Source organism: Aquarana catesbeiana, linkage group LG05 (assembly GCF_042186555.1).
Source record: "Aquarana catesbeiana isolate 2022-GZ linkage group LG05, ASM4218655v1, whole genome shotgun sequence".
NCBI lineage: Eukaryota > Metazoa > Chordata > Amphibia > Anura > Ranidae > Aquarana > Aquarana catesbeiana.
The window spans coordinates 651,315,337-651,343,081 of NC_133328.1; the positions used below are offsets into that span (position 1 = coordinate 651,315,337).

General features: G+C 50.0%; 1 protein-coding gene across 3 annotated transcripts in view; it reads right to left on the bottom strand.

Moving 5' to 3' along the window:
• The window catches only part of KCNH2 (potassium voltage-gated channel subfamily H member 2), a 293,700-nt gene that overhangs the window by 35,396 nt on the left and 230,559 nt on the right, over positions 1 to 27,745 (bottom strand). For all 3 annotated transcript variants that reach the window (XM_073632572.1, XM_073632571.1, XM_073632570.1), the window contains exon 6: positions 15,698 to 16,123. In XM_073632572.1, coding sequence (XP_073488673.1) covers positions 15,698 to 16,123 — 426 coding nt within the window. The remainder of the gene's footprint in view (positions 1 to 15,697; positions 16,124 to 27,745) is intronic.

The following is a 27,745-nucleotide window of genomic DNA, read 5'->3' on the forward strand; positions in this document are numbered from 1 at the left end:
GACCAATGGGCATCCTAAGTGACAGACTGTCCTGCTCCCCAGGCTCACTCTCTGACCAATGGGCATCCTAAGTGACAGACTGCCCTGCTCCCCAGGCTCACTCTCTGACCAATGAGCATCCTAATCGACAGACTGTCCTGCTCCCTAGGCTCACTCTCTGACCAATGGGCATCCTAAGTCAAAGACTGTTCTGCTCCACCCAAGCTCACGCCCTGACCAATGGATGTCCTAAGTGACTGTTCTGCTCTACCCAGGCTCACTCTCTGACCAATGGGCATCCTAAGTGACAGACTGTCCTGCTCTCCAGGCTCACTCTCTGACCAATGGGCATTCTAAACAAGAAATTGTTCTGCTCTGTCCAGGCTTACTCTCTGACCAATGAGAATCCTACGTAACAAACTGTTCTGCTCCATCCAGGCTTAATCTCTGACTGATGAGTGTTCTAAGAGATAGATTGTTCTGCTTAGTCAAGGCTCACTCTCTGACCAATGAGCATCCCAAGTGTCAGACTGTTCTGCTCCACCCAGGTTCACTCTCTGACCAATGGGTATTCTAAGTCAAAGACTGTTCTGCTCCACCCAAGCTCACTCTTTGACCAATGAGCATCCTAAGTAACAGACTGTCTTGCTCCACCCAGGCTCACTCTCTGACCAATGGGCATCCTAAGTTACAGACTGTCTTGCTCCCCAGGCTCACTCTCTGACCATTGGCATCCTAAGTGACAGATTGTTCTGCTTCCTGGGCTCACTCTCTGACCAATGGGCACACTAAGTGACAGACTGTCCTGCTCCCCGGGCTCACTCTCTGACCAATGGGCATCCTAAGTGACAGACTGTCCTGCTGCACAGGCTCACTCTCTGACCAATGGGCATCCTAAATGACAGACTCTTCTGCTCCACCCAGGCTCACTCTTTGACCAATGGGCATTCTACATCACAGGCTCACTTTCTGACCAATGGGCATCCTAAATGACAGACTCTTCTGCTCCACCCAGGCTCACTCTTTGACCAATGGGCATTCTACATCACAAGCTCACTTTCTGACCAATGGGCATTCTAAATGACAGACTTTTCTGCTCCACCCAGGCTCACTTCCTGACCAATTGCCATTCTAAACAACAAATTGTTCTGCTCCGTCCAGGCTCACTCTCTGACCAATGAGAATCCTACGTAACAGACTGTTCTGCTCCACCCAGGCTTAATCTCTGACTGATGAGTGTTCTAAGCGATAGATTGTTCTGCTTAGTTGGGGCTCACTCTCTGACCAATGAGCATCCCAAGTGTCAGACTGTTTTGCTCCAACCAGGCTCACTCTCTGACCAATGGGCATTCTAAGTCAAAGACTGTTCTGCTCCACCCAAGCTCACTCTCTGACCAATGGGCATTCTAAGTGACAGACTGTCCTGCTCCCCAGACTCACTCTCTGACCAATGGGCATCCTAAGTGACAGACTGTCCTGCTCCCCAGGCTCACTCTCTGACCAACGGGCATCCTAAGTGACAGACTCTCCTGCTCCACCCAAGCTCACGCCCTGACCAATGGATGTCCTAAGTGACTGTTCTGCTCTACCCAGGCTCACTCTCTGACCAATGGGCATCCTAAGTGACAGACTGTCCTGCTCCCCAGGCTCATTCTCTGACCAATGGGCATTCTAAACAAGAAATTGTTCTGCTCTGTCCAGGCTCACTCTCTGACCAATGAGAATCCTACGTAACAAACTGTTCTGCTCCACCCAGGCTTAATCTCTGACTGATGAGTGTTCTAAGAGATAGATTGTTCTGCTTAGTCAAGGCTCACTCTCTGACCAATGAGCATCCCAAGTGTCAGACTGTTCTGCTCCACCCAGGTTCACTCTTTGACCAATGGGCATTCTAAGTCAAAGACTGTTCTGCTCCACCCAAGCTCACTCTTTGACCAATGAGCATCCTAAGTAACAGACTGTCTTGCTCCACCCAGGCTCACTCTCTGACCAATGGGCATCCTAAGTTACAGACTGTCTTGCTCCCCAGGCTCACTCTCTGACCATTGGCATCCTAAGTGACAGATTGTTCTGCTTCCTGGGCTCACTCTCTGACCAATGGGCACACTAAGTGACAGACTGTCCTGCTCCCCAGGCTCACTCTCGGACCAATGGGCATCCTAAGTGACAGACTGTCCTGCTGCACAGGCTCACTCTCTGACCAATGGGCATCCTAAATGACAGACTCTTCTGCTCCACCCAGGCTCACTCTTTGACCAATGGGCATTCTACATCACAGGCTCACTTTCTGACCAATGGGCATCCTAAATGACAGACTCTTCTGCTCCACCCAGGCTCACTCTTTGACCAATGGGCATTCTACATCACAAGCTCACTTTCTGACCAATGGGCATTCTAAATGACAGACTTTTCTGCTCCACCCAAGCTCACTTCCTGACCAATTGCCATTCTAAACAACAAATTGTTCTGCTCCGTCCAGGCTCACTCTCTGACCAATGAGAATCCTACGTAACAGACTGTTCTGCTCCACCCAGGCTTAATCTCTGACTGATGAGTGTTCTAAGCGATAGATTGTTCTGCTTAGTTGGGGCTCACTCTCTGACCAATGAGCATCCCAAGTGTCAGACTGTTTTGCTCCAACCAGGCTCACTCTCTGACCAATGGGCATTCTAAGTCAAAGACTGTTCTGCTCCACCCAAGCTCACTCTCTGACCAATGGGCATTCTAAGTGACAGACTGTCCTGCTCCCCAGACTCATTCTCTGACCAATGGGCATCCTAAGTGACAGACTGTCCTGCTCCCCAGGCTCACTCTCTGACCAACGGGCATCCTAAGTGACAGACTCTCCTGCTCCCCAGGCTCACTCTCTGACCAATAGGCATCCTAAGTGACAGACTGTCCTGCTCCCCAGGCTCACTCTCTGACCAATGGGCATCCTAAGTCAAACACTGTTTTGCTCCACCCAAGCTCACGCCCTGACCAATGGGCATCCTAAGTGACTGTTCTGCTCTACCCAGGCTCAGTCTCTGACCAATGAGCATCCTAAGTGACAGACTGTCTTGATCCACCCAGGCTCACTCTCTGACCAATGGGCATCCTAAGTTACAGATTGTCCTGCTCCCCAGGCTCACTCTCTGACCATTGGCATCCTAAGTGACAGATTGTTCTGCTTCCTGGGCTCACTCTCTGACCAATGGGCATCCTAAGTGACAGACTGTCCTGCTCCCCTGGCTCACTCTCTGACCAATGGGCATCCTAAGTGACAGACTGTCCTGCTCCCCAGGCTCACTCTCTGACCAATGGGCATCCCTAAGTGACAGTGTCCTGCTCCCCAGGCTCACTCTCTGACCAATGGGCATCCTATGTAACAGACTGTTCTGCTCCACACAGGCTCACTCTCTGACAAATGGGCATTCTACATCACAGGCTCACTCTCTGACCAATAGGCATTCTAAGTGACAGACTGTTCTGCTCCACCCAGGCTCACTCTTTGACCAATGGGCATTCTACATCACAGGCTGACTTCCTGACCAATTGGCATTCTAAACAACAAATTGTTCTGCTCTGTCCAGGCTCACTCTCTGACCAATGAGAATCCTACGTAACAGACTGTTCTGCTCCACCCAGGCTTAATCTCTGACTGATGAGTGTTCTAAGCGATAGATTGTTCTGCTTAGTTGAGGCTCACTCCCTGACCAATGAGCATCCCAAGTGTCAGACTGTTTTGCTCCAACCAGGCTCACTCTCTGACCAATGGGCATTCTAAGTCAAAGACTGTTCTGCTCCACCCAAGCTCACTCTCTGACCAATGGGCATTCTAAGTGACAGACTGTCCTGCTCCCCAGACTCACTCTCTGACCAATGGGCATCCTAAGTGACAGACTTTCCTGCTCCCCAGGCTCACTCTCTGACCAACGGGCATCCTAAGTGACAGACTGTCCTGCTCCCCAGGCTCACTCTCTGACCAATAGGCATCCTAAGTGACAGACTGTCCTGCTCCCCAGGCTCACTCTCTGACCAATTGGCATCCTAAGTCAAACACTGTTCTGCTCCACCCAAGCTCACGCCCTGACCAATGGGCGTCCTAAGTGACTGTTCTGCTCTACCCAGGCTCACTCTCTGACCAATGGGCATCCTAAGTGGCAAACTGTCCTGCTCCCCAGGCTCACTTTCTGACCAATGGGCATCCTAAGTGACAGACTGTCTTGCTCCACCCAGGCTCACTCTTTGACCAATGGGCATCCTAAGTTACAGACTTTCCTGCTCCCCAGGCTCACTCTCTGACCATTGGCATCCTAAGTGACAGATTGTTCTGCTTCCTGGGCTCACTCTCTGACCAATGGGCATCCTAAGTGACAGACTGTCCTGCTCCCCGGGCTCACTCTTTGACCAATGGGCATCCTAAGTGACAGACTGTCCTGCTGCCCGGGCTCAATCTCTGGCCAATGGGCATCCTAAGTGACAGACTGTCCTGCTCCCCAGGCTCACTCTCTGACCAATGGCCATCCTAAGTGACAGACTGTCCTGCTGCCTAGGCTCACTCTCTGACCAATGGGCATCCTAAGTGACAGACTGTCCTGCTCCCCAGGCTCACTCTCTGACCAATGGGCATCCTAAGTGACAGTGTCCTGCTCCCCAGGCTCACTCTCTGACCAATGGGCATCCTAAGTAACAGACTGTTCTGCTCCACACAGGCTCACTCTCTGACCAATGGGCATTCTAAGTGACAGACTGCCCAGACTCACTCTCTGACCAATAGGCATCCTAAGTGACAGACTGTCCTGCTCCCCAGGTTCACTCTCTGACCAATTGGCATCCTAAGTCAAACACTGTTCTGCTCCACCCAAGCTCACGCCCTGACCAATGGGCGTCCTAAGTGACTGTTCTGCTCTACCCAGTCTCACTCTCTGACCAATGGGCATCCTAAGTGACAGACTATCCTGCTCCCCAGGCTCACTCTCTGACCAACGGGCATCCTAAGTGACAGACTGTCCTGCTCCCCAGGCTCACTCTCTGACCAATTGACATCCTAAGTGACAGACTGTCCTGCTCCCAGGGGGAATTTGACCATCCATGGTGTCCTGGAACCTCCCTCCCCATCCCCCATCACACGTATGATCAGTGTGGGAGCCGCAGGCTGAGGCTCTGTACAGAGGAGAGAAGCGGCAGCCATGGAGAGTGAAGAGCCAATCCAAAGCCAGGAGCAGCACACGGAGCGCCAGACAGGGAGGAGCCAATCGGGAGCACGTCCAACCCGACAGTGTCTACACATCACACAGCGGCCACGCCCTCATTCACCACACCAACATTCATGAGGGCTGAGCGAGGAGTGATAGTTAACGATGGAGGAGAATGACCAGTAATAGGGGTGAGAGTTGATGAGCGAGGAGTCAGTAAATGGGGTGAGAGTTGATGAGTGAGGAGTGATAGATGGTGAAGGAGGACCAATAATAGGGGTGAGAGTTGATGAGCGAGGAGTAATAGATGATGAAGGAGGACCAGTAATAGGGGTGAGAGTTGATGAGTGAGGAGTGATAGATGAAGGAGGAGAATGACCAGTAATAGGGACGAGAGTTACTGAGCGAGGAGTGATAGATGATGGAGGAGGAGAATGTACCATAAAAGGGGCGAGAGTTGATGAGCGAGGAGTGATAGATGATGGAGAAGAATGACCCATAATAGGGGTGATACTTGATGAGCGAGGAGTAATAGATGATGAAAGAGGACCAGTAATAGGGGTGAGAGTTGATGAGCGAGGAGTGATAGATGATGGAGAATAATGACCAGTAATAGGGATGAGAGTTGATGAATGAGTGATTGATGATGAAAAATGACCAGTAATAGGGGTGAGAGTTGATGAGCGAGGAGTGATAGATGATGAAGGAGGAGAAGTATTAGGGGTGAGAGTTGAGTGAGGAGTGATAGATAATGGAGAAGAATGACCAGTAATAGGGGTGAGAGTTGATGAGCAAGGAGTGATAGATGATGAAGGAGGAGAATGACCGGTAATAGGGGTGAGAGTTGATGAGCGAGGAGTGATAGATGATGAAGGAGGAGAATGACCAGTAATAGGGGTGAGAGTTGATGAGCTAGTAGTCAGTAATAGGAGTGAGAGTTGATGAGTGAGGAGTGATAGATGAAGGAGGAGAATGACCAGTAATAGGGACGAGAGTTACTGAGCGAGGAGTGATAGCTGATGAAGAAGAATGACCAGTAATAGGGGTGAGAGTTGATGAGCGAGGAGTGATAGATGATGAAGGAGGACCAGTAATAGGGGTGAGAGTTGATGAGCGAGGAGTGGTAGATGATAAGGGAGGAGAATGACCAGCAATAGGGGTGAGAGTTGATGAGCGAGGAGTGATAGATGATGAAGGAGAATGACCAGTAACAGGGTGAGAGTTGATGAGTGAGGAATGAGAAATCTGCAATGCTATCACAGACCAGAAAATGGAATAGTGAGGAGGAACGATTCTGGGCTCTCCGATTCGCCAACACATCAGAAGATTGCAAATGTGCTGAACGAGGCACGAGGAGCCGAACAAGAGAGGAAACGTTCAGTGAATGACCCTCATCACCTGGAGGTCACAACAGGTGAGATGTAGAAATGTCAGATAGTATAGTCCAGGATGTCAGATGTCACTCATCCATCACCTCCACCATCCCCCGACACATTTCAAGGTGTCTTATCACTCATGACATTACTAATAAAGCACAGAGAGGATTTTAACACAACTGCAATCAGGAAACTGCAAGATCAAAAAGATATAAGAGGTCACCAGTCTCTGCTACATGTGATTAAATCTTCTTAATGTACCTGTAATATCTGACCACACCCCTTTCACCTGTCATTGTACCTGTAATATCTGTCCACACCCCTCTCACCTGTCACTGTACCTGTAATATCTGACCACACCCCTCTCACCTGTCACTGTACCTGTAATATCTGACACCCCCCTCACACCTGTCACTGTACCTGTAATATCTGACCACACCCCTCTCACCTGCCACTGTACCTGTAATATCTGACCACACCCCCTCACACCTGTCACTGTACCTGTAATATCTGACCACACCCCTCTCACTGTACCTGTAATATCTGACACACACCCTCACACCTGTCACTGTACCTGTAATATCTGACCACACCCCTCTCACCTGTCACTGTACCTGTAATATCTGACCACACCCCCTTACATCTGTCACTGTACCTGTAATATCTGACCACACCCCTCGTCTGTCATTGTACCTGTAATATCTGACCACACCCCTCTCACCTGTCACTGTACCTGTAATATCTGATCCCACCCCTCTCACCTGTCACTGTACCTGTAATATCTGATCCCACCCCTCTCACCTGTCATTGTACCTGTAATATCTGACCACACCCCTCTCACCTGTCACTGTACCTGTAATATCTGACCACACCCCTCTCACCTGTCACTGTACCTGTAATATCTGACCACACCCCTCTCACCTGTCACTGTACCTGTAATATCTGACCACACCCCTCTCACTGTACCTGTAATATCTGACCACACCCCTCTCACCTGTCACTGTACCTGTAATATCTGACACACCCCCTTACACCTGTCACTGTACCTGTAATATCTGACCACACCCCTCTCACCTGTCACTGTACCTGTAATATCTGACCACACCCCCTTACATCTGTCACTGTACCTGTAATATCTGACCACACCCCTCTTATCTGTCATTGTACCTGTAATATCTGACCACACCCTCTCACCTGTCACTGTAACTGTAATATCTGATCCCACCCGTCTCATCTGTCACTGTACCTGTAATATCTGATCCCACCCCTCTCACCTGTCATTGTACCTGTAATATCTGACCACACCCCTCTCACCTGTCATTGTACCTGTAATATCTGACCACACCCCTCTCACCTGTCATTGTACCTGTAATATCTGACCACACCCCTCTCACCTGTCACTGTACCTGTAATATCTGACCACACCTCTCTCACCTGTCATTGTACCTGTAATATCTGACCACACCCCTCTCACGTGTCATTGTACCTGTAATATCTGACCACACCTCTCTCACCTGTCATTGTACCTGTAATATCTGACCACACCCCTCTCACCTGTCACTGTACCTGTACTATCTGACCACACCCCTTACATCTGTTACTGTACCTGTAATATCTGACACCCCCCCTCACACCTGTCACTGTACCTGTAATATCTGACCACACCCCTCTCACCTGCCACTGTACCTGTAATATCTGACCACACCCCCTCACACCTGTCACTGTACCTGTAATATCTGACCACACCCCTCTCACTGTACCTGTAATATCTGACACACCCCCTCACACCTGTCACTGTACCTGTAATATCTGACCACACCCCTCTCACCTGTCACTGTACGTGTAATATCTGACCACACCCCCTTACATCTGTCACTGTACCTGTAATATCTGACCACACCCCTCTTGTCTGTCATTGTACCTGTAATATCTGACCACACCCCTCTCACCTGTCACTGTACCTGTAATATCTGATCCCACCCCTCTCACCTGTCATTGTACCTGTAATATCTGACCACACCCCTCTCACCTGTCACTGTACCTGTAATATCAGACCACACCCCTCTCACCTGTCACTGTACCTGTAATATCTGACCACACCCCTCTCACCTGTCACTGTACCTGTAATATCTGACCACACCCCTCTCACCTGTCACTGTACCTGTAATATCTGACACACCCCCTTACACCTGTCACTGTACCTGTAATATCTGACCACACCCCTCTCACCTGTCACTGTACCTGTAATATCTGACACACCCCTTTACACCTGTCACTGTACCTGTAATATCTGACCACACCTCTCTCACCTGTCATTGTACCTGTAATATCTGACCACACCCCTCTCACCTGTCACTGTACCTGTAATATCTGACCACACCCCTCTCACTGTACCTGTAATATCTGACCACACCCCTCTCACCTGTCACTGTACCTGTAATATCTGACACACCCCCTTACACCTGTCACTGTACCTGTAATATCTGACCACACCCCTCTTACCTGTCACTGTACCTGTAATATCTGACCACACCCCCTTACATCTGTCACTGTACCTGTAATATCTGACCACACCCCTCTTATCTGTCATTGTACCTGTAATATCTGACCACACCCTCTCACCTGTCACTGTACCTGTAATATCTGATCCCACCCATCTCATCTGTCACTGTACCTGTAATATCTGATCCCACCCCTCTCACCTGTCATTGTACCTGTAATATCTGACCACACCCCTCTCACCTGTCATTGTACCTGTAATATCTGACCACACCCCTCTCACCTGTCATTGTACCTGTAATATCTGACCACACCCCTCTCACCTGTCATTGTACCTGTAATATCTGACCACACCCCTCTCACCTGTCACTACCTGTACTATCTGACCACACCCCTTACATCTGTCACTGTACCTGTAATATCTCATCACACCCCTCTCACTGTTCCTGTAATATCTGACCACACCCCTCTCACTGTACCTGTAATATCTGACCACACCCCTCTCACCTGTCACTGTACCTGTAATATCTGATCAAACCCCCTCACACCTCTCACTGTACCTGTAATATCTGACCACACCCCTCACACCTGTCACTGTACCTGTAATAACTGATCCCACCCATCTCACCTGTCACTGTACCTGTAATATCTGATCACACCCCTCTCACCTGTCACTGTACCTGTAATATCTGACCACACCCCCTTACATCTGTCACTGTACCTGTAATATCTGACCACACCCCTCGTCTGTCATTGTACCTGTAATATCTGACCACACCCCTCTCACCTGTCACTGTACCTGTAATATCTGATCCCACCCCTCTCACCTGTCACTGTACCTGTAATATCTGATCCCACCCCTCTCACCTGTCATTGTACTTGTAATATCTGACCACACCCCTCTCACCTGTCACTGTACCTGTAATATCTGACCACACCCCTCTCACCTGTCACTGTACCTGTAATATCTGACCACACCCCTCTCACCTGTCACTGTACCTGTAATATCTGACCACACCCCTCTCACTGTACCTGTAATATCTGACCACACCCCTCTCACCTGTCACTGTACCTGTAATATCTGACACACCCCCTTACACCAGTCACTGTACCTGTAATATCTGACCACACCCCTCTCACCTGTCACTGTATCTGTAATATCTGACCACACCCCCTTACATCTGTCACTGTACCTGTAATATCTGACCACACCCCTCTTATCTGTCATTGTACCTGTAATATCTGACCACACCCTCTCACCTGTCACTGTAACTGTAATATCTGATCCCACCCGTCTCATCTGTCACTGTACCTGTAATATCTGATCCCACCCCTCTCACCTGTCATTGTACCTGTAATATCTGACCACACCCCTCTCACCTGTCATTGTACCTGTAATATCTGACCACACCCCTCTCACCTGTCATTGTACCTGTAATATCTGACCACACCCCTCTCACCTGTCACTGTACCTGTAATATCTGACCACACCTCTCTCACCTGTCATTGTACCTGTAATATCTGACCACACCCCTCTCACGTGTCATTGTACCTGTAATATCTGACCACAACTCTCTCACCTGTCATTGTACCTGTAATATCTGACCACACCCCTCTCACCTGTCACTGTACCTGTACTATCTGACCACACCCCTTACATCTGTCACTGTACCTGTAATATCTGACACCCCCCCTCACACCTGTCACTGTACCTGTAATATCTGACCACACCCCTCTCACCTGCCACTGTACCTGTAATATCTGACCACACCCCCTCACACCTGTCACTGTACCTGTAATATCTGACCACACCCCTCTCACTGTACCTGTAATATCTGACACACCCCCTCACACCTGTCACTGTACCTGTAATATCTGACCACACCCCTCTCACCTGTCACTGTACCTGTAATATCTGACCACACCCCCTTACATCTGTCACTGTACCTGTAATATCTGACCACACCCCTCTTGTCTGTCATTGTACCTGTAATATCTGACCACACCCCTCTCACCTGTCACTGTACCTGTAATATCTGATCCCACCCCTCTCACCTGTCACTGTACCTGTAATATCTGATCCCACCCCTCTCACCTGTCATTGTACCTGTAATATCTGACCACACCCCTCTCACCTGTCACTGTACCTGTAATATCAGACCACACCCCTCTCACCTGTCACTGTACCTGTAATATCTGACCACACCCCTCTCACCTGTCACTGTACCTGTAATATCTGACCACACCCCTCTCACCTGTCACTGTACCTGTAATATCTGACACACCCCCTTACACCTGTCACTGTACCTGTAATATCTGACCACACCCCTCTCACCTGTCACTGTACCTGTAATATCTGACCACACCCCCTTACATCTGTCACTGTACCTGTAATATCTGACCACACCCCTCTCACGTGTCATTGTACCTGTAATATCTGACCACACCTCTCTCACCTGTCATTGTACCTGTAATATCTGACCACACCCCTCTCACCTGTCACTGTACCTGTAATATCTGACCACACCCCTCTCACTGTACCTGTAATATCTGACCACACCCCTCTCACCTGTCACTGTACCTGTAATATCTGACACACCCCCTTACACCTGTCACTGTACCTGTAATATCTGACCACACCCCTCTTACCTGTCACTGTACCTGTAATATCTGACCACACCCCCTTACATCTGTCACTGTACCTGTAATATCTGACCACACCCCTCTTATCTGTCATTGTACCTGTAATATCTGACCACACCCTCTCACCTGTCACTGTACCTGTAATATCTGATCCCACCCATCTCATCTGTCACTGTACCTGTAATATCTGATCCCACCCCTCTCACCTGTCATTGTACCTGTAATATTTGACCACACCCCTCTCACCTGTCACTGTACCTGTAATATCTGATCCCACCCCTCTCACCTGTCACTGTACCTGTAATATCTGACCACACCCCTCTCACCTGTCACTGTACCTGTAATATCTGACCACACCCCTCTCACGTGTCATTGTACCTGTAATATCTGACCACACCTCTCTCACCTGTCATTGTACCTGTAATATCTGACCACACCCCTCTCACCTGTCACTGTACCTGTACTATCTGACCACACCCCTTACATCTGTCACTGTACCTGTAATATCTGACACCCCCCCTCACACCTGTCACTGTACCTGTAATATCTGACCACACCCCTCTCACCTGCCACTGTACCTGTAATATCTGACCACACCCCCTCACACCTGTCACTGTACCTGTAATATCTGACCACACCCCTCTCACTGTACCTGTAATATCTGACACACCCCCTCACACCTGTCACTGTACCTGTAATATCTGACCACACCCCTCTCACCTGTCACTGTACCTGTAATATCTGACCACACCCCCTTACATCTGTCACTGTACCTGTAATATCTGACCACACCCCTCTTGTCTGTCATTGTACCTGTAATATCTGACCACACCCCTCTCACCTGTCACTGTACCTGTAATATCTGATCCCACCCCTCTCACCTGTCACTGTACCTGTAATATCTGATCCCACCCCTCTCACCTGTCATTGTACCTGTAATATCTGACCACACCCCTCTCACCTGTCACTGTACCTGTAATATCAGACCACACCCCTCTCACCTGTCACTGTACCTGTAATATCTGACCACACCCCTCTCACCTGTCACTGTACCTGTAATATCTGACCACACCTCTCTCACCTGTCACTGTACCTGTAATATCTGACACACCCCCTTACACCTGTCACTGTACCTGTAATATCTAACCACACCCCTCTCACCTGTCACTGTACCTGTAATATCTGACCACACCCCCTTACATCTGTCACTGTACCTGTAATATCTGACCACACCCCTCTCACGTGTCATTGTACCTGTAATATCTGACCACACCTCTCTCACCTGTCATTGTACCTGTAATATCTGACCACACCCCTCTCACCTGTCACTGTACCTGTAATATCTGACCACACCCCTCTCACTGTACCTGTAATATCTGACCACACCCCTCTCACCTGTCACTGTACCTGTAATATCTGACACACCCCCTTACACCTGTCACTGTACCTGTAATATCTGACCACACCCCTCTCACCTGTCACTGTACCTGTAATATCTGACCACACCCCCTTACATCTGTCACTGTACCTGTAATATCTGACCACACCCCTCTTATCTGTCATTGTACCTGTAATATCTGACCACACCCTCTAACCTGTCACTGTACCTGTAATATCTGATCCCACCCATCTCATCTGTCACTGTACCTGTAATATCTGATCCCACCCCTCTCACCTGTCATTGTACCTGTAATATCTGACCACACCCCTCTCACCTGTCATTGTACCTGTAATATCTGACCACACCCCTCTCACCTGTCATTGTACCTGTAATATCTGACCACACCCCTCTCACCTGTCACTGTACCTGTAATATCTGACCACACCTCTCTCACCTGTCATTGTACCTGTAATATCTGACCACACCCCTCTCACGTGTCATTGTACCTGTAATATCTGACCACACCTCTCTCACCTGTCATTGTACCTGTAATATCTGATCACACCCCTCTCACCTGTCACTACCTGTACTATCTGACCACACCCCTTACATCTGTCACTGTACCTGTAATATCTCATCACACCCCTCTCACTGTTCCTGTAATATCTGACCACACCCCTCTCACTGTACCTGTAATATCTGACCACACCCCTCTCACCTGTCACTGTACCTGTAATATCTGATCAAACCCCCTCACACCTCTCACTGTACCTGTAATATCTGACCACACCCCTCACACCTGTCACTGTACCTGTAATAACTGATCCCACCCATCTCACCTGTCACTGTACCTGTAATATCTGATCACACCCCTCTCACCTGTCACTGTACCTGTAATATCTGACCACACCCTCTCACCTGTCACTGTCCCTGTAATATCTGACCACACCCCTCTCACCTGTCATTGTACCTGTATTATCTGACCATGCCCCTCTCACCTGTCACTGTACCTGTAATATCTGATCACACCCCTCTCACCTGTCACTGTACCTGTAATATCTGACCACACCCCTCTCACCTGTCACTGTACCTGTAATATCTGACCACACCCCTCTCACCTGTCACTGTACCTGTAATATCTGACCACGCCCCTCTCACCTGTCACTGTACCGGTAATATCTCATCACACCCCTCTCACTGTTCCTGTAATATCTGACCACACCCCTCACACCTGTCACTGTACCTGTAATAACTGATCACACCCATCTCACCTGTCACTGTACCTGTAATATCTGATCACACCCCTCTCACCTGTCACTGTACCTGTAATATCTGACCACACCCCTCTCACCTGTCACTGTACCAGTAATATCTGATCACACCCCTCTCACCTGTCACTGTACCTGTAATATCTGATCACACCCCTCTCACCTGTCACTGTACCTGTAATATCTGACCACACCCCTCTCACCTGTCACTGTACCTGTAATATCTGATCACACCCCTCTCACCTGTCACTGTACCTGTAATATCTGACCACACCCCTCTCACCTGTCACTGTACCAGTAATATCTGATCACACCCCTCTCACCTGTCACTGTACCTGTAATATCTGACCACACCCCTCTCACTTGTCACTGTACCTGTAATATCTGACCACACCCCTCTCACCTGTCACTGTACCTGTAATATCTGACCACACCCCTCTGTAATAAACCTGTCAGCATTATAATGAATATAAAAAGTAAAGTACAAATGATATACCCTAGGTTTACATCTATGCGGTTGATGCGGTTTTCAGGCACGTTTTGCGGTGTGTTTTTAAACATGCGTTTTCTGTGCACTTTTACATGAGTTTTGTGCTTTGCTTGTTTTTTTTAATCCATAACACACAAAACGCATGTAAAATTGCATTAAAAACGCCACACTTGTGTTTTTGGTGAGGGTCCATTGAAGTCTATTACACGCAAAGCGCAATCTGCTGCAGAAAAAAGAAACCCTGAACCCTTTCCAAAAATGCACCGGCTGAAAAACGCACAGATGTGAACGTGTACCATAGGATACCATGTTACATGGACTGCAGTGCGTTTCTGCAAGCTGTAAAATGCACTAAAAAACACATAGATGTGAAAGTAGGGTTAATGTCTCCCCGGCACTCTGGGACCCTCAGGAAGGTCCATTATGCAAATTTCAATACTTTCTAATGGTTTAGAGAGCTCACCTGACCCTTAGATTCTTCCCATTGGCCAATTAATCGTCTGATCACCGTGATGGGCCAGTAGTAGGGTGTCAGAACATGCTGAAATTTGCATATTGGTGTACCTGGGCTGCATCTTAGACTAGGGAGCAGTTTAGTATCATTCTAACACTGACAGGTGACAGTTACTTTGGAACTGACAGTTCTGTGACCCCCAACAGGAAGTGGAAAATATTCATTATAAGACAGTATAGTGATAGGGGAGGATTCATTCCAGAGAAGCAAGACAGGAAAGGGTGATAGACCTCCGTGTTGTGTGTACAGTCCTGTGCCAGGCCAAGACATTTTTGAGGCACAAACTGTGTGGCCTGTACGGCGGCAGAAAGCCAGTGGAGCATGTGGACAGGGCAGCCAGTGACCAAAAGGAGCCACACGTGGTGCTTACCTCCTCGGTGCCAGAGCCAAAGATCAAGAGGTCGAAGGGTATGGCAGCCACCATGTCGATGAGGAACCAGCCTTTGAAGTAATGGATGGCGATCTTGCCTGGGTGGCTGACCACTTCTTCGTTGGTGTTGACATAGGTGGTGCGAAAGTTGATGAGGATGTCGATGATGAACATGATGTCCACCATGAGGTCCACCACGCTCAGCGGGTTGCAGGAATAGCTGCAGTTTTCACTGGATACATCTTCCTGGTTATTCAGGAGGAAGGCGGCTGAGTAGGGCGTGAAGATGGCCGTGTAGATGACCAGCAGGAGGATCAGCCAGTCCCAGACGGCTTTAAAGGGACTGTAGTGGAGGATTGTCCACTTATGGATACGAGGAGCTTGCAGTTTGTACTCGGGTAGGACGTCTGCTCCCAGGGACAGGACCTGCGAAAGGAGAAGGAGGCAGATTGTTAGTATCACATACGGGTCAAGACAGATATAAGGCACTCTATTTGGCCATGTGAAGGGATTTACTGCAACACCCTTCACATGGCAGCTGATTTAGTACAAAGCTGATTGGACACAAGTGTGTTATGATGTCATAGTGAGGTTACAAAACAGACCACCTATGGGCCAAATCCAAATCCAGTTCACCACCCAATGGCCTCAACTGGTGACGTAAGATAATGAATGTGGAGGGAGGTGTCTAGGTAGGAGGAGTCAGAGAGCTCACAGTGGGAGGGACTAATGCAGAAAGGTTCAGTAAGGACTGGGTCACGGCACCAATTTTGTAGCAGCTACAGATCTCCGGTGATTGGTACCCGATACAGAGTTAAAGATGTAACTTACCATACCTATATAGGAAGTAGAGATGAACACACTTCTAAAAAGGTTATAAATTATGGTTGGAATAAACTTTTAAAACATTTGTAAACTCCTGAAATTTAGAATTTCCAAACCAGGCTCCAAAAAAGTGCTTACCACACAACAGCAAATTATTCCAAATCCTGTCTGTGAAGGTTCTCATTTATCTAGGTCACACGTGTCAAACACAAGGCCGTGGGCCAAATATGGCCCGTCAGGCCATTTCATGTTGCCCTCACACTTCTCCTGCAGCACCTCCCCCTCCCATCTGCCCCCCCACCTGGTTTCAGCAGTAAGCAGCAGAGAGGAGAACAGAACTCCTCCACCAGGTCCTGTGCTTCTCTGTGCCGCCTCCATGAGGATACTCATCTCTGCCCCCCCCCCCCCTTCTCAGCAATCGGCAACAGAGAGGAGGACAGAACTCCTCCACCAGATCCTGCACTTCTCTGTGCCGCCATGGGGTGACTCATCCCCTCCCCCCCGTCTCAGCAATCGGCAGCAGAGAGGAGGACAGACCCTGCCCAACTTCTCATTTCATTGATTCCTCCTCTGGTCTGTCTCCAGACCTTGCACTTTCTGCTTCCCAGCTCCGCCCCCAGCTACTTCCCAGCAGCAGCACAAAATATGAGGGGTGCACTGTGATGTATTGGAGAGTGGGGGGGACTTCCGACTTCTGATGGGGGGGATCTTGACATCTGATGTAAGGGGCAGTGGAGTGATCTGGACGTCTAGTATTATAGATACAACCGGCCCTTTGAGGGCGACCATAACGCTGATGCAGCTGGCGATGAAGCTGAGTGTGACCAGGGGGTCTAGGTCATGGGAAAGCTAGTAGTAGTAGTTACATTGAACTGGACTTGTTCTGTTATGTTGAAGACGTTCCGTAGCTTCTCCGAGCGGCTTCCTCAGTCCTAATCAGTATCAGGGAGATACTACAACAATTATAACCACGAGGATAGCACCTAATCACCAATGAATGTGTCAAGGCAGATGGTTTCCAAGAGGCATGAAAGAGTTCATTTTTACGTCAATCTGGAAGAACCATCATTGAACAGAGGTGGGGGCCTTCAACACCATCTGTCCTCCACATATAATGCCTTTTATCATCTCTACGCTGCGGCTGCTTGACAACATTTCACACATTATCCTTTTGCATTGAAGGATTAACATCTATGACGCCTTCCTGACACCATGGATGGGATTATGGAACCATACCAGGGTGGTAACACAACATTCACACCTCCCTTCCCAACATCTGCCTTGACACATTCCATGGTGATAGGATGAAGGCGTCTGTGTAGATAGAAATGTTGGTGTATCTACAGTATCTCACAAAAATCAGTACACCCCTAAGTGAAAATGTCCAAGTTGGGCCCAAAGGGCATGGAGGTCACCAGACACTCATCAGAACTGAAGAAGTGGCTTGGAAAAGATATGAAATGTCTTCAAATTTAGAGAACACGTCCAGTTAAATGTAACCTACTACTGCTAGTGATACCAAACGGTGCAGAATGGTAGGGGAAGTGGACATGTACAATTCATTTCGAGCCGAATTCAGACACATTTTTGGTAATTCAGAGATTTCGATGTATCCAAATCTCTGCATGAAATAGTAAAGAATTTCTTTGAAATCCATAAATATTTGTTTAGTTTATTCGTTTTCTAACAAATTCCAACTTTTCAGAACGATCAGTCGAAAAGCGATCGGCCGAATCGAATTCTTGTGTGAAGCCAGGAAGGAAGCCGGGCGCCGCGTCCTTAACAACCGGTGAGTCGATGAGTCATCATCTGTCAGAGGGCTTCCCCACCGACAGATGAATGTAAAGAAAAGAATGTAAAAATGTAAAAAAAAAAAAAATACGTTGTGGGGTCCCCCCACCCCCAGTCCATACCAGGCTCTTCGGGGAACCCCACGCCAAAACGGACCGGTGCATGCTGGGCCAGCGACGTCACAAGGGGGGTGGTGCCCCACCCTTACCTATAAAAGAACTGACATACAGCGGAAGCCTGCAGTAGGCAGAAGGCCTTCATGTCGGCAGGAGCGTTTCTTTTTCTTTTTCGGGTGCGGCGGGCGGCGTAATTGACAATGGATTTACATGGGGGGGGGGACACTATTTTTTTTATTATATAATAAAGGAATTTTCACCGGTTTTTATTACATTTTAACACTTTTTTTGGTGAATGGGTAGGGGTACTATGTGTAACTCATACACATTCACATGGGAGGGGGCCCTTGTTAAAGGGGGCTTCCAGATTCCGATAAGCTCTTTGCCCGCAAACCCCCACAACCACCGGCCACGTTTGTGGGGATGAGGCCCTTGTCTCCATCAACATGGGGACAAGGTGCTTTGGGGCAAGGGGGGCAGAGCCCCAAAGCACCAACCCCCCCCCCCCATGTTGAGGGCATGTGGCCTGGTATGGCTCAGGAGGGGGGCCACTCGCTCACCCCCCCTTTCCTGACCTACTGGGCTGCATGCTCAGATAAGGGTCTGGTATTGATTTCGAAGGGGACCCCATGCAGTTTTTTAATTTTTTTCAATTTTAGCAATTTTTTTTTACATTTTTCGATTGCCGTCAATGGTATTGTATTGCCGGCAATTTATATGTAATTTATGCTGCAGCATGTTCTATACATGCTACAGATGTGCCACTTTACAGGCAGACTAAGGGGACCCCCCAGGCACTGTATTTAAAGGAATTTAGGGAACCTCACTTAAAGTGAAACAATAAAAATGAAAAATCCCTTTAAATATATTGCCGGGGGGGGGGGGGGGGGGGTTCCTTAGTCTTCCTGTAAAGTGGCGCATCTGTACCATGTATAGAACATGCTGCAGCAAAAATTACATTTATAAAGAAAAAAAATGCACGAAGTGACATTACATTGACTTGTGGCTGCAAATGCTTATTTAAAAAAAACAAAAACAAAACATGGGGTCCCCCCAAGTCCATAGCAGGCCCTTTCGAGTCTGGCACCAGCATGCACCGGTCCGTGATGTCGCAAGGGGGGGATCAGATGACGTCAATAGGTGGCCCCGCCCTTCCCTATAAAAGGACTGTCAAACGGAGGAGCCTGCAGTAGGCAGACGGCCTTCATGTCAGTGGGAGCGTTTTTTTTTTTCTTTTTCGGGTGCGGGGGGCGGCGTGATTGATGATGGATTTACATCGGGGAACACTATTTCTTTTATTTTTTAATAAAGGAATTGTGAAAAACTGTGTGTGTTTTTATTACTTTTAACACTTTTTTGGTGAATGGGTAGGGGTACTACCTGATATTCATTCACATGGAGGGGGGGGGATTCTGGGGGGCTCCCTGCCCACAGACCTCCACAGCTACTGGCCAGGGTTGTGGGGATGAGGCCCTTGACCCCATCAACATGTTGAGGGCATGTGGCCTGGTATGGTTCAGGACGGTTGCCAGGCTGCATGCTCGGATAAGGGTCTGGTATGGATTGGGGGGAACCCCAGGCCGTTTTTTTTTAACATTTTTGTATTGCCGGCATTCTTTTATTTACAGCCAGCTGTCAGCGGGGGGGAAGCTCGCTGACAGAGGATGACTCATCGGTCGCTAAGGACGCGGCGCCCGGCTTCCCGGCCCGCTGCTAAACAACCAGCTATTCTTCACACAGAATTCGAATCGGTTGATTGTTTTTTCGACTGTTCTAAATTCTAATCGTTCTGAAAAGTTGGAATTCGTTAGTAAATTTACATAACGAAACAAATTATAACGAGAATTACATTTAACAAAAACAAAACTAAACTAAACAAATTCCATAAGGAAACTAAATTAGTAACATAACGAATCTATCCGAAAACTAAATAAAACACATTTTTTTCATTCTGCACATGTCTAATGGGAAGCTCCTGGACCAAAAAAATTGCCCGAGACACTTCCTTCAAAAAAATCCTACCGGGGACACCAAGGCCCCATTCACACCACAGAGTTCTGTAGCCTGAAGCTCCAAAACGCCGGAGAAGAAAAAAAAAAAAAAACGATAGAGACGATTCACATCTCCACTCCGAGTTGCCTGAAGCCGAACGCCTGAAGCTCAAAGAAGTTCTGCAGCTTTTCTTGTACCTCGAAGCAGGCAGATTGCTGGGCTTTTGAAGCGTTTTTTGCTCCATAGAAATGCATGAAAAGGCTTGATTTGAGCGTTTTAAAGCATTTTTTTTTTCTGCTGAAATGTAATAATTAAATAAAAATAATAATAAATGAAATGCATAAATAAGTAATAATAATCATAAAATTTAAAAAATAATATTTTTTCAAAATAAATATAATTAATAAATTAACCCCAACCCTAATATTAATCCTGAACCCGAATATTAATCCCTAACCCTTACACTAATATTAACCCCTAACCCTAATATTAATTCCTAACCTGAATATTAATCCCTAACCCTTACACTAATATTAATCCCTAACCCTAATATTAATCCCGAACCCTAACCCTAATACTAATCTCTAACCTGAATATTAATCCCGAACCCTTACACTAATATTAACCCCTAAACCTAATACTAATCTCTAACCCGAATATTAAACACTAATACTAATCCCTAACCCTAATATTAATCCCTAACCCTTACACTAATATTAATCCCTAACCCTAACATTCATTCCTAACCTGAATATTAATCCCTAACCCTAATATTAGTTCCTAATATTAATACCTAACCCTAACCCTTACCCAAATATTAATTGCTAACCCTAATATTAATTCCTAACCCTAATATTAATACTGAACCCTAACTCCTTACCCTAATATCATTCCCTAATCCCCCCTCCACCAAATGATTTGGACCAGTGTACAAAGCAAGGTCCATAAAGACATAGATGAGCGAGTTTGAGGTGGAGGAACTTGACTGGCCTGCACAGAGTCCTGACCTCAACCCCATAGAACACCTTTGGGATGAATTAGAGTGGAGACTGTGAGCCAGGCCTTCTCATCCAACATCAGTTGCCTGACCTCACAAATGCTCTTCTGGAAGAATGGTCAAACATTCCCATAGACACCCTCCTAAACCTTGTGGACGGCCTTCCCAGAAGAGGTGAAGCTGTCATAGCTGTAAAGGGCGGAGCCAACTTAATATTGAACCCTACGGACTAAGACTGGGATGTCATTAAAGTTCATGTGTGTGTAAAGGCAGGCGTCCCAATACTTTTGGTAATATAGTGCGTATATCTACTACAATGCCAATTGCTAAATGGACCTTCAATCGTGAATGAAGAGTAAAATGCAAACTCCCCCCAAAAAACAAAATCTAATGAATAAAAAAAATAAATAAAAATGTCGAAAGTTCAATAAGTGTAAACCTGACAAGGGACAAATAAATAAAATAACGTGTCCTCCACCAAAAATATCCTCCTCTCATCTCCTACACAACACACAATGCCAAGTGAATTATAATGGGGATTAGAATTATCCGGCGGTGGCTCGGCACTCACCGTGCCGGATTTTATTTCTTTGTCTTCCAGCGGTAATGGGAATCGTTCTCCGCGCCGCTCTCCTGCGCTTTATTTATCGTTTCATTAATTCTCTCGTACACAACTTCCCTCCCACCTTGTTTGAGGCTTCCCACCATCACTGCGCTCCGCCACCTGCCCCGACCTGGCAGACGAAACGCGTGGTGCGGAGACCGAGAAATGTGAGGGGGGGGGGGAAAGGAGCCTGCTGACTCCACAATTCACATTGTCCTTAAAGGTCCAGTCCACCTAAAGAGTCATTCAAGGTGGAGAATCGGTATCTGTTCTCCCAGAATATCGGGATTTCTGCACAGAGATGTCAACTATTCACCTCTCCGGCATCCACCAAACACCGAAATGTCAGATTTGGCTGCACAAAAAATAGAATTGAGAAGCTAAATCCCGACTTTGACTTCCATTATTGTCTGACGAGGAGTGAGAGTTGGGAGTTTGGCGCAAACCGGAGTCTTGGCAGAAACAAAAATAATTCTTTACACAGCGCTATACTGAACTTTCATCAAGTACTGCAACTCAGAGTGAACAGGCTGCATGCAACCTGAACCCAGTATAGTCCATAGGAGGGACAGACTCAGAATGAACAGGCTGCATGCAACCTGAACCCAGTATAGTCTATAGGAGGGACAGACTCAGAGTGAGCAGGCTGCATGCAACCTGAACCCAGTATAGTCTATAGGAGGGACAGACTCAGAGTGAGCAGGCTGCATGCAACCTGAACCCAGTATAGTCTATAGGAGGGACAGACTCAGAGTGAGCAGGCTGCATGCAACCTGAACCCAGTATAGTCTATAGGAGGGACAGACTCAGAGTGAGCAGGCTGCATGCAACCTAAACCCAGTATAGTCTATAGGAGGGACAGACTCAGAGTGAGCAGGCTGCATGCAACCTGAACCCAGTATAGTCTATAGGAGGGACAGACTCAGAGTGAGCAGGCTGCATGCAACCTGAACCCAGTATAGTCTATAGGAGGGACAGACTCAGAGTGAGCAGGCTGCATGCAACCTGAACCCAGTATAGTCTACAGGAGGGATAGACTCAGAATGAACAGGCTGCATGCAACCTGAACCCAGTATTCTAAAGAAAATAGAGACTCAGGGCTCTTAAACTGGAAGTATGAAAAATAAATCTCTAACTGTGCTACCTGCACCCTCCACCTTACTAATATTACCCCCCCCCCCCCCGCACTACTGCCCCCCCCCCCTTCCCCCGCACATCATCATGGCTGCCCTTTGTTATTATTCAGGATTTGTAGCACCAACAGTTTCCATAGCGCAGTAAAAAATAAAGTTAGACAGAACAGATACAAAATACAATAGAAGAGGAGCCCCTCCCCCCAAATTTCTCACACCTTCTTGGGGCCCCGAGCCAGCATGCGGGCATTGTGGCTGGGGGGCAGTGTATCGGGGTGGAGGGGGCAGTTTGTCTGGGGGGGCAGTGTGGTTGGGGGGAGAGTGGTGGCAGTTTGTCTGGGGGGGCAGTTTGTCTGGGGGGCAGTGTGTCAGGCGGTGCAGGGGGGGCAGTGTGTCTGGGAGGAGGGGGGGCAGTGTGTCTGGGGGGAGGGGGGGCAGTGTGTCTGGGGGGGGCAGTGTGTCTGGGGGGAGGGGGGCAGTGTGTCTGTGGGGGCACTGTGTCTCGGGGAGGGGGGGCAGTGTGTTGGGGAGGGGGGGCAGTGTGTTGGGGGAGGGGGAGGCAGTGTGTTGGGGGAGGGGGGGCAGTGTGTTGGGGAGGGGGGCAGTGTGTCAGGGGGGGCAGTTTGTCAGGGGGGGCAGTGTGTCTGGGGGAGGGGGGCAGTGTGTCTGGGGGGGCAGTGTGTCTGGGGGAGGGGGGGCAGTGTGTCTGGGGGAGGGGGGGCAGTGTGTCTGGGGGAGGGGGGCAGTGTGTCTGGGGGGGCAGTGTGTCTGGGGGAGGGGGGCAATGTGTCTGGGGGGGGGCAGTGTGTCTGGGGGAGGGGGGGGCAGTGTGTTGGGGGAGGGGGGGCAGTGTGTCTGGGGGAGGGGGGCAGTGTGTCTGGGGGGGCAGTGTGTCTGGGGGAGGGGGGCAGTGTGCCTGGGGGAGGGGGGGGCAGTGTGTCTGGGGGAGGGGGGCAGTGTGTCTGGGGGAGGGGGGGCAGTGTGTCTGGTGGAGGGGGGGCAGTGTGTCTGGGGGGGCAGTGTGTCTGGGGGAGGGGGGCAGTGTGTCTGGGGGAGAGGGGCAGTGTGTCTGGGGGAGAGGGGCAGTGTGTCTGGGGGAGGGGGGCAGTGTGTCTGGGGGAGGGGGGGCAGTGTGTCTGGGGGGGCAGTGTGTCTGGGGGAGGGGGGGGCAGTGTGTTGGGGGGGCAGTGTGTCTGGGGGAGGGGGGGCAGTGTGTCTGGGGGAGGGGGGGCAGTGTGTTGGGGGAGGGAGGGCAGTGTGTCTGGGGGAGGGGGGCAGTGTGTCTGGGGGGGCAGTGTGTTGGGGGAGGGGGGGGCAGTGTGTCTGGGGGAGGGGGGCAGTGTGTCAGGGGGGGCAGTGTGTTGGGGGAGGGGGGGGCAGTGTGTCTGGGGGAGGGGGGCAGTGTGTCTGGGGGAGGGGGGCAGTGTGTCTGGGGGAGGGGGGCAGTGTGTTGGGGGAGGGGGGGCAGTGTGTCTGGGGGAGGGGGGCAGTGTGTCTGGGGGAGGGGGGCAGTGTGTCTGGGGGGGCAGTGTGTTGGGGGAGGGGGGGGCAGTGTGTCTGGGGGAGGGGGGCAGTGTGTCAGGGGGGGCAGTGTGTTGGGGGAGGGGGGGGCAGTGTGTCTGGGGGAGGGGGGCAGTGTGTCTGGGGGAGGGGGGCAGTGTGTCTGAGGGGGCAGTGTGTCTGGGGGAGGGGGGGCAGTGTGTCTGGGGGAGGGGGGCAGTGTGTCTGGGGGAGGGGGGCAGTGTGTCTGAGGGGGCAGTGTGTCTGAGGGAGGGGGGCAGTGTGTCTGGGGGAGGGGGGCAGTGTGTCTGAGGGGGCAGTGTGTCTGGGGGAGGGGGGCAGTGTGTCTGAGGGGGCAGTGTGTCTGGGGGAGGGGGGCAGTGTGTCTGGGGGAGGGGGGGCAGTGTGTCTGGTGGAGGGGGGGCAGTGTGTCTGAGGGAGGGGGGGCAGTGTGTCTGGGGGAGGGGGGGGCAGTGTGTCTGGGGGAGGGGGGCAGTGTGTCTGGGGGGAGGGGGCTATGGTATGATTATATCACAGCAGCTGCCGGTCTCTCGGGACGTGTAATTTGCTGTCACTGATTATTTGCAGCGACAGCTACAGCCTGAGGAGCTCATACTGACCTCACTACCCCTGGGAGGGGGGGGCTCAGTAATCTCTGTCCCGGGCACATGGGGGCAACACTTACCCGCTGTGCAATGAATTTGCCATATGATGGAGCTACAGCCCCCCTCCCCCCGATATATGGGGACCAATACAGTGCTGGGGGTTGTAGTACATTGAGGAGGAATTTGTATGATTGTCACATTGTTTATGAATATTTCTATTCTGTATGATGGGGATCGGAATGACGACTCGGAAAGACTCGGAAAGACTCGGAAAGACTCGGGACTGTTGTATGTATTTGGGAATCGGAGAACATGTGATTCTATATATCGGAGAGTTTCTATCACATTATCGGGATGGTTGGCGCTCCTCCGGGACAGGACCGGACTACGGTAAGAAATGGTGACAGCCGTGTACTTCACCACTGCCAAGCGGGCGACACACCACCAGCCTCACCTGGAGGGTACAATAGGGAATTTCGCACATGGCAGATGTATGGGGTGTACACCGATCGGCGGGTCTGTAGGGTGATGTAGTTTGCCCCCCCATCCCCCCCTATATTGTCCGGTCCGGTTGGGAGGCGCACACAGATTGTCTCAGGTAGGTCTCCTCCAAACTCTGGGAACAGTTCCAGCTACATAAGTGGCCCCGGCCTAGGGCGCCGATATAAGGGGGGCATTACTGAAGACCCCCAGGGGGCTTCCTCTATAATGAGGAGTGAGGCGCTGAGAGGAGTCACAAGTCCCTCTGTAGCTCTCTCCTCTCCTGATTGGTGGGGATATTAATGCTCCCAGCAGCAGATTTTCGGGTGACTTTAGTAATCACAATGATAGATGGAGGTCACATGACTGTCTCCAGCCGCCCACCACGTGCCGGCGCTGCCTCCGGTGTATTAATATTCTCTAATGAGCGGGGAGAGGACAATGGGGACCGGGCTAGAAATAGACGCACCGCGCTTATCTGGTCAGCTCGGCGGTTCGCTCGGTGATCGGCGGAGTGGCAGCCATTGTATCGCCGTGTCATTGTACCAACCTCACCGACAATGTTATCTGTCCGCCCACAGGGGGCGCCCCTCCTCCGCCCCCCACCTTCCCAAAACAAGGAGAGTCTCAGTGATGTCCGGGCACAGAGCACGCACCCAGGTGTGCCACAGTCCACGCGGGCTCTCTGCCAGGGCTGCTGGAAAACAATCGCTCCGTCCGGGCATCATGAATTATCTGTCTGTGCTCACACATTCCTTCATATGATTGGACCTTCTATGGTGGGGGGCGGCCCCTCGTCAAGGCAGACCGGGACCCTCTGCCGCCCCTCAGACCGGGAAGAACTTCACCCGCTCCGCTGCCTCTCGACCCTAGGCGGTTACACACTACTGACCCCTGCGCTCTGCACCACACACTACTGACCCCTGCACTCTGCATTACATACTACTGACCCCTGCACTCTGCATTACATACTACTGACCCCTGCGCTCTGCATTACACACTACTGACCCCTGCACTCTGCATTACACACTACTGACCCCTGCACTCTGCATTACACACTACTGACCCCTGCGCTCTGCATTACACACTACTGACCCCTGCACTCTGCATTACACACTACTGACCCCTGCACTCTGCATTACACACTACTGACCCCTGCTCTGCATTACACACTACTGACCCCTGCACTCTGCATTACACACTACTGACCCCTGCGCTCTGCATTACACACTACTGACCCCTGCGCTCTACATTACACACTACTGACCCCTGCGCTCTGCATTACACACTACTGACCCCTGCTCTGCATTACACACTACTGACCCCTGCACTCTGCGTTACATACTACTGACCCCTGCACTCTGCGTTACACACTACTGACCCCTGCACTCTGCGTTACATACTACTGACCCCTGCACTCTGCGTTACACACTACTGACCCCTGCGCTCTGCGTTACATACTACTGACCCCTGCGCTCTGCATTACACACTACTGATCCCTGCACTCTGCATTACACACTACTGACCCCTGCGCTCTGCATTACACGCTACTGACCCCTGCACTCTGCATTACACACTACTGACCCCTGCACTCTGCGTTACACGCTACTGACCCCTGCGCTCTGCATTACACACTACTGACTCCTGCGCTCCGCATTACACACTACTGACCCCTGCGCTCTGCATTACACGCTACTGACCCCTGCGCTCTGCATTACACACTACTGACCCCTGCGCTCTGCATTACACGCTACTGACCCCTGCGCTCTGCGTTACACGCTACTGACCCCTGCTCTGCACCACACAATACTGCCCCCTGCGCTCTGCATTACACACTACTGACCCCTGCGCTCTGCATTACACGCTACTGACCCCTGCGCTCTGCATTACACACTACTGACCCCTGCTCTGTGCATTACACACTACTGACCCCTGCGCTCTGCATTACACGCTACTGACCCCTGCGCTCTGCATTACACGCTACTGACCCCTGCGCTCTGCGTTA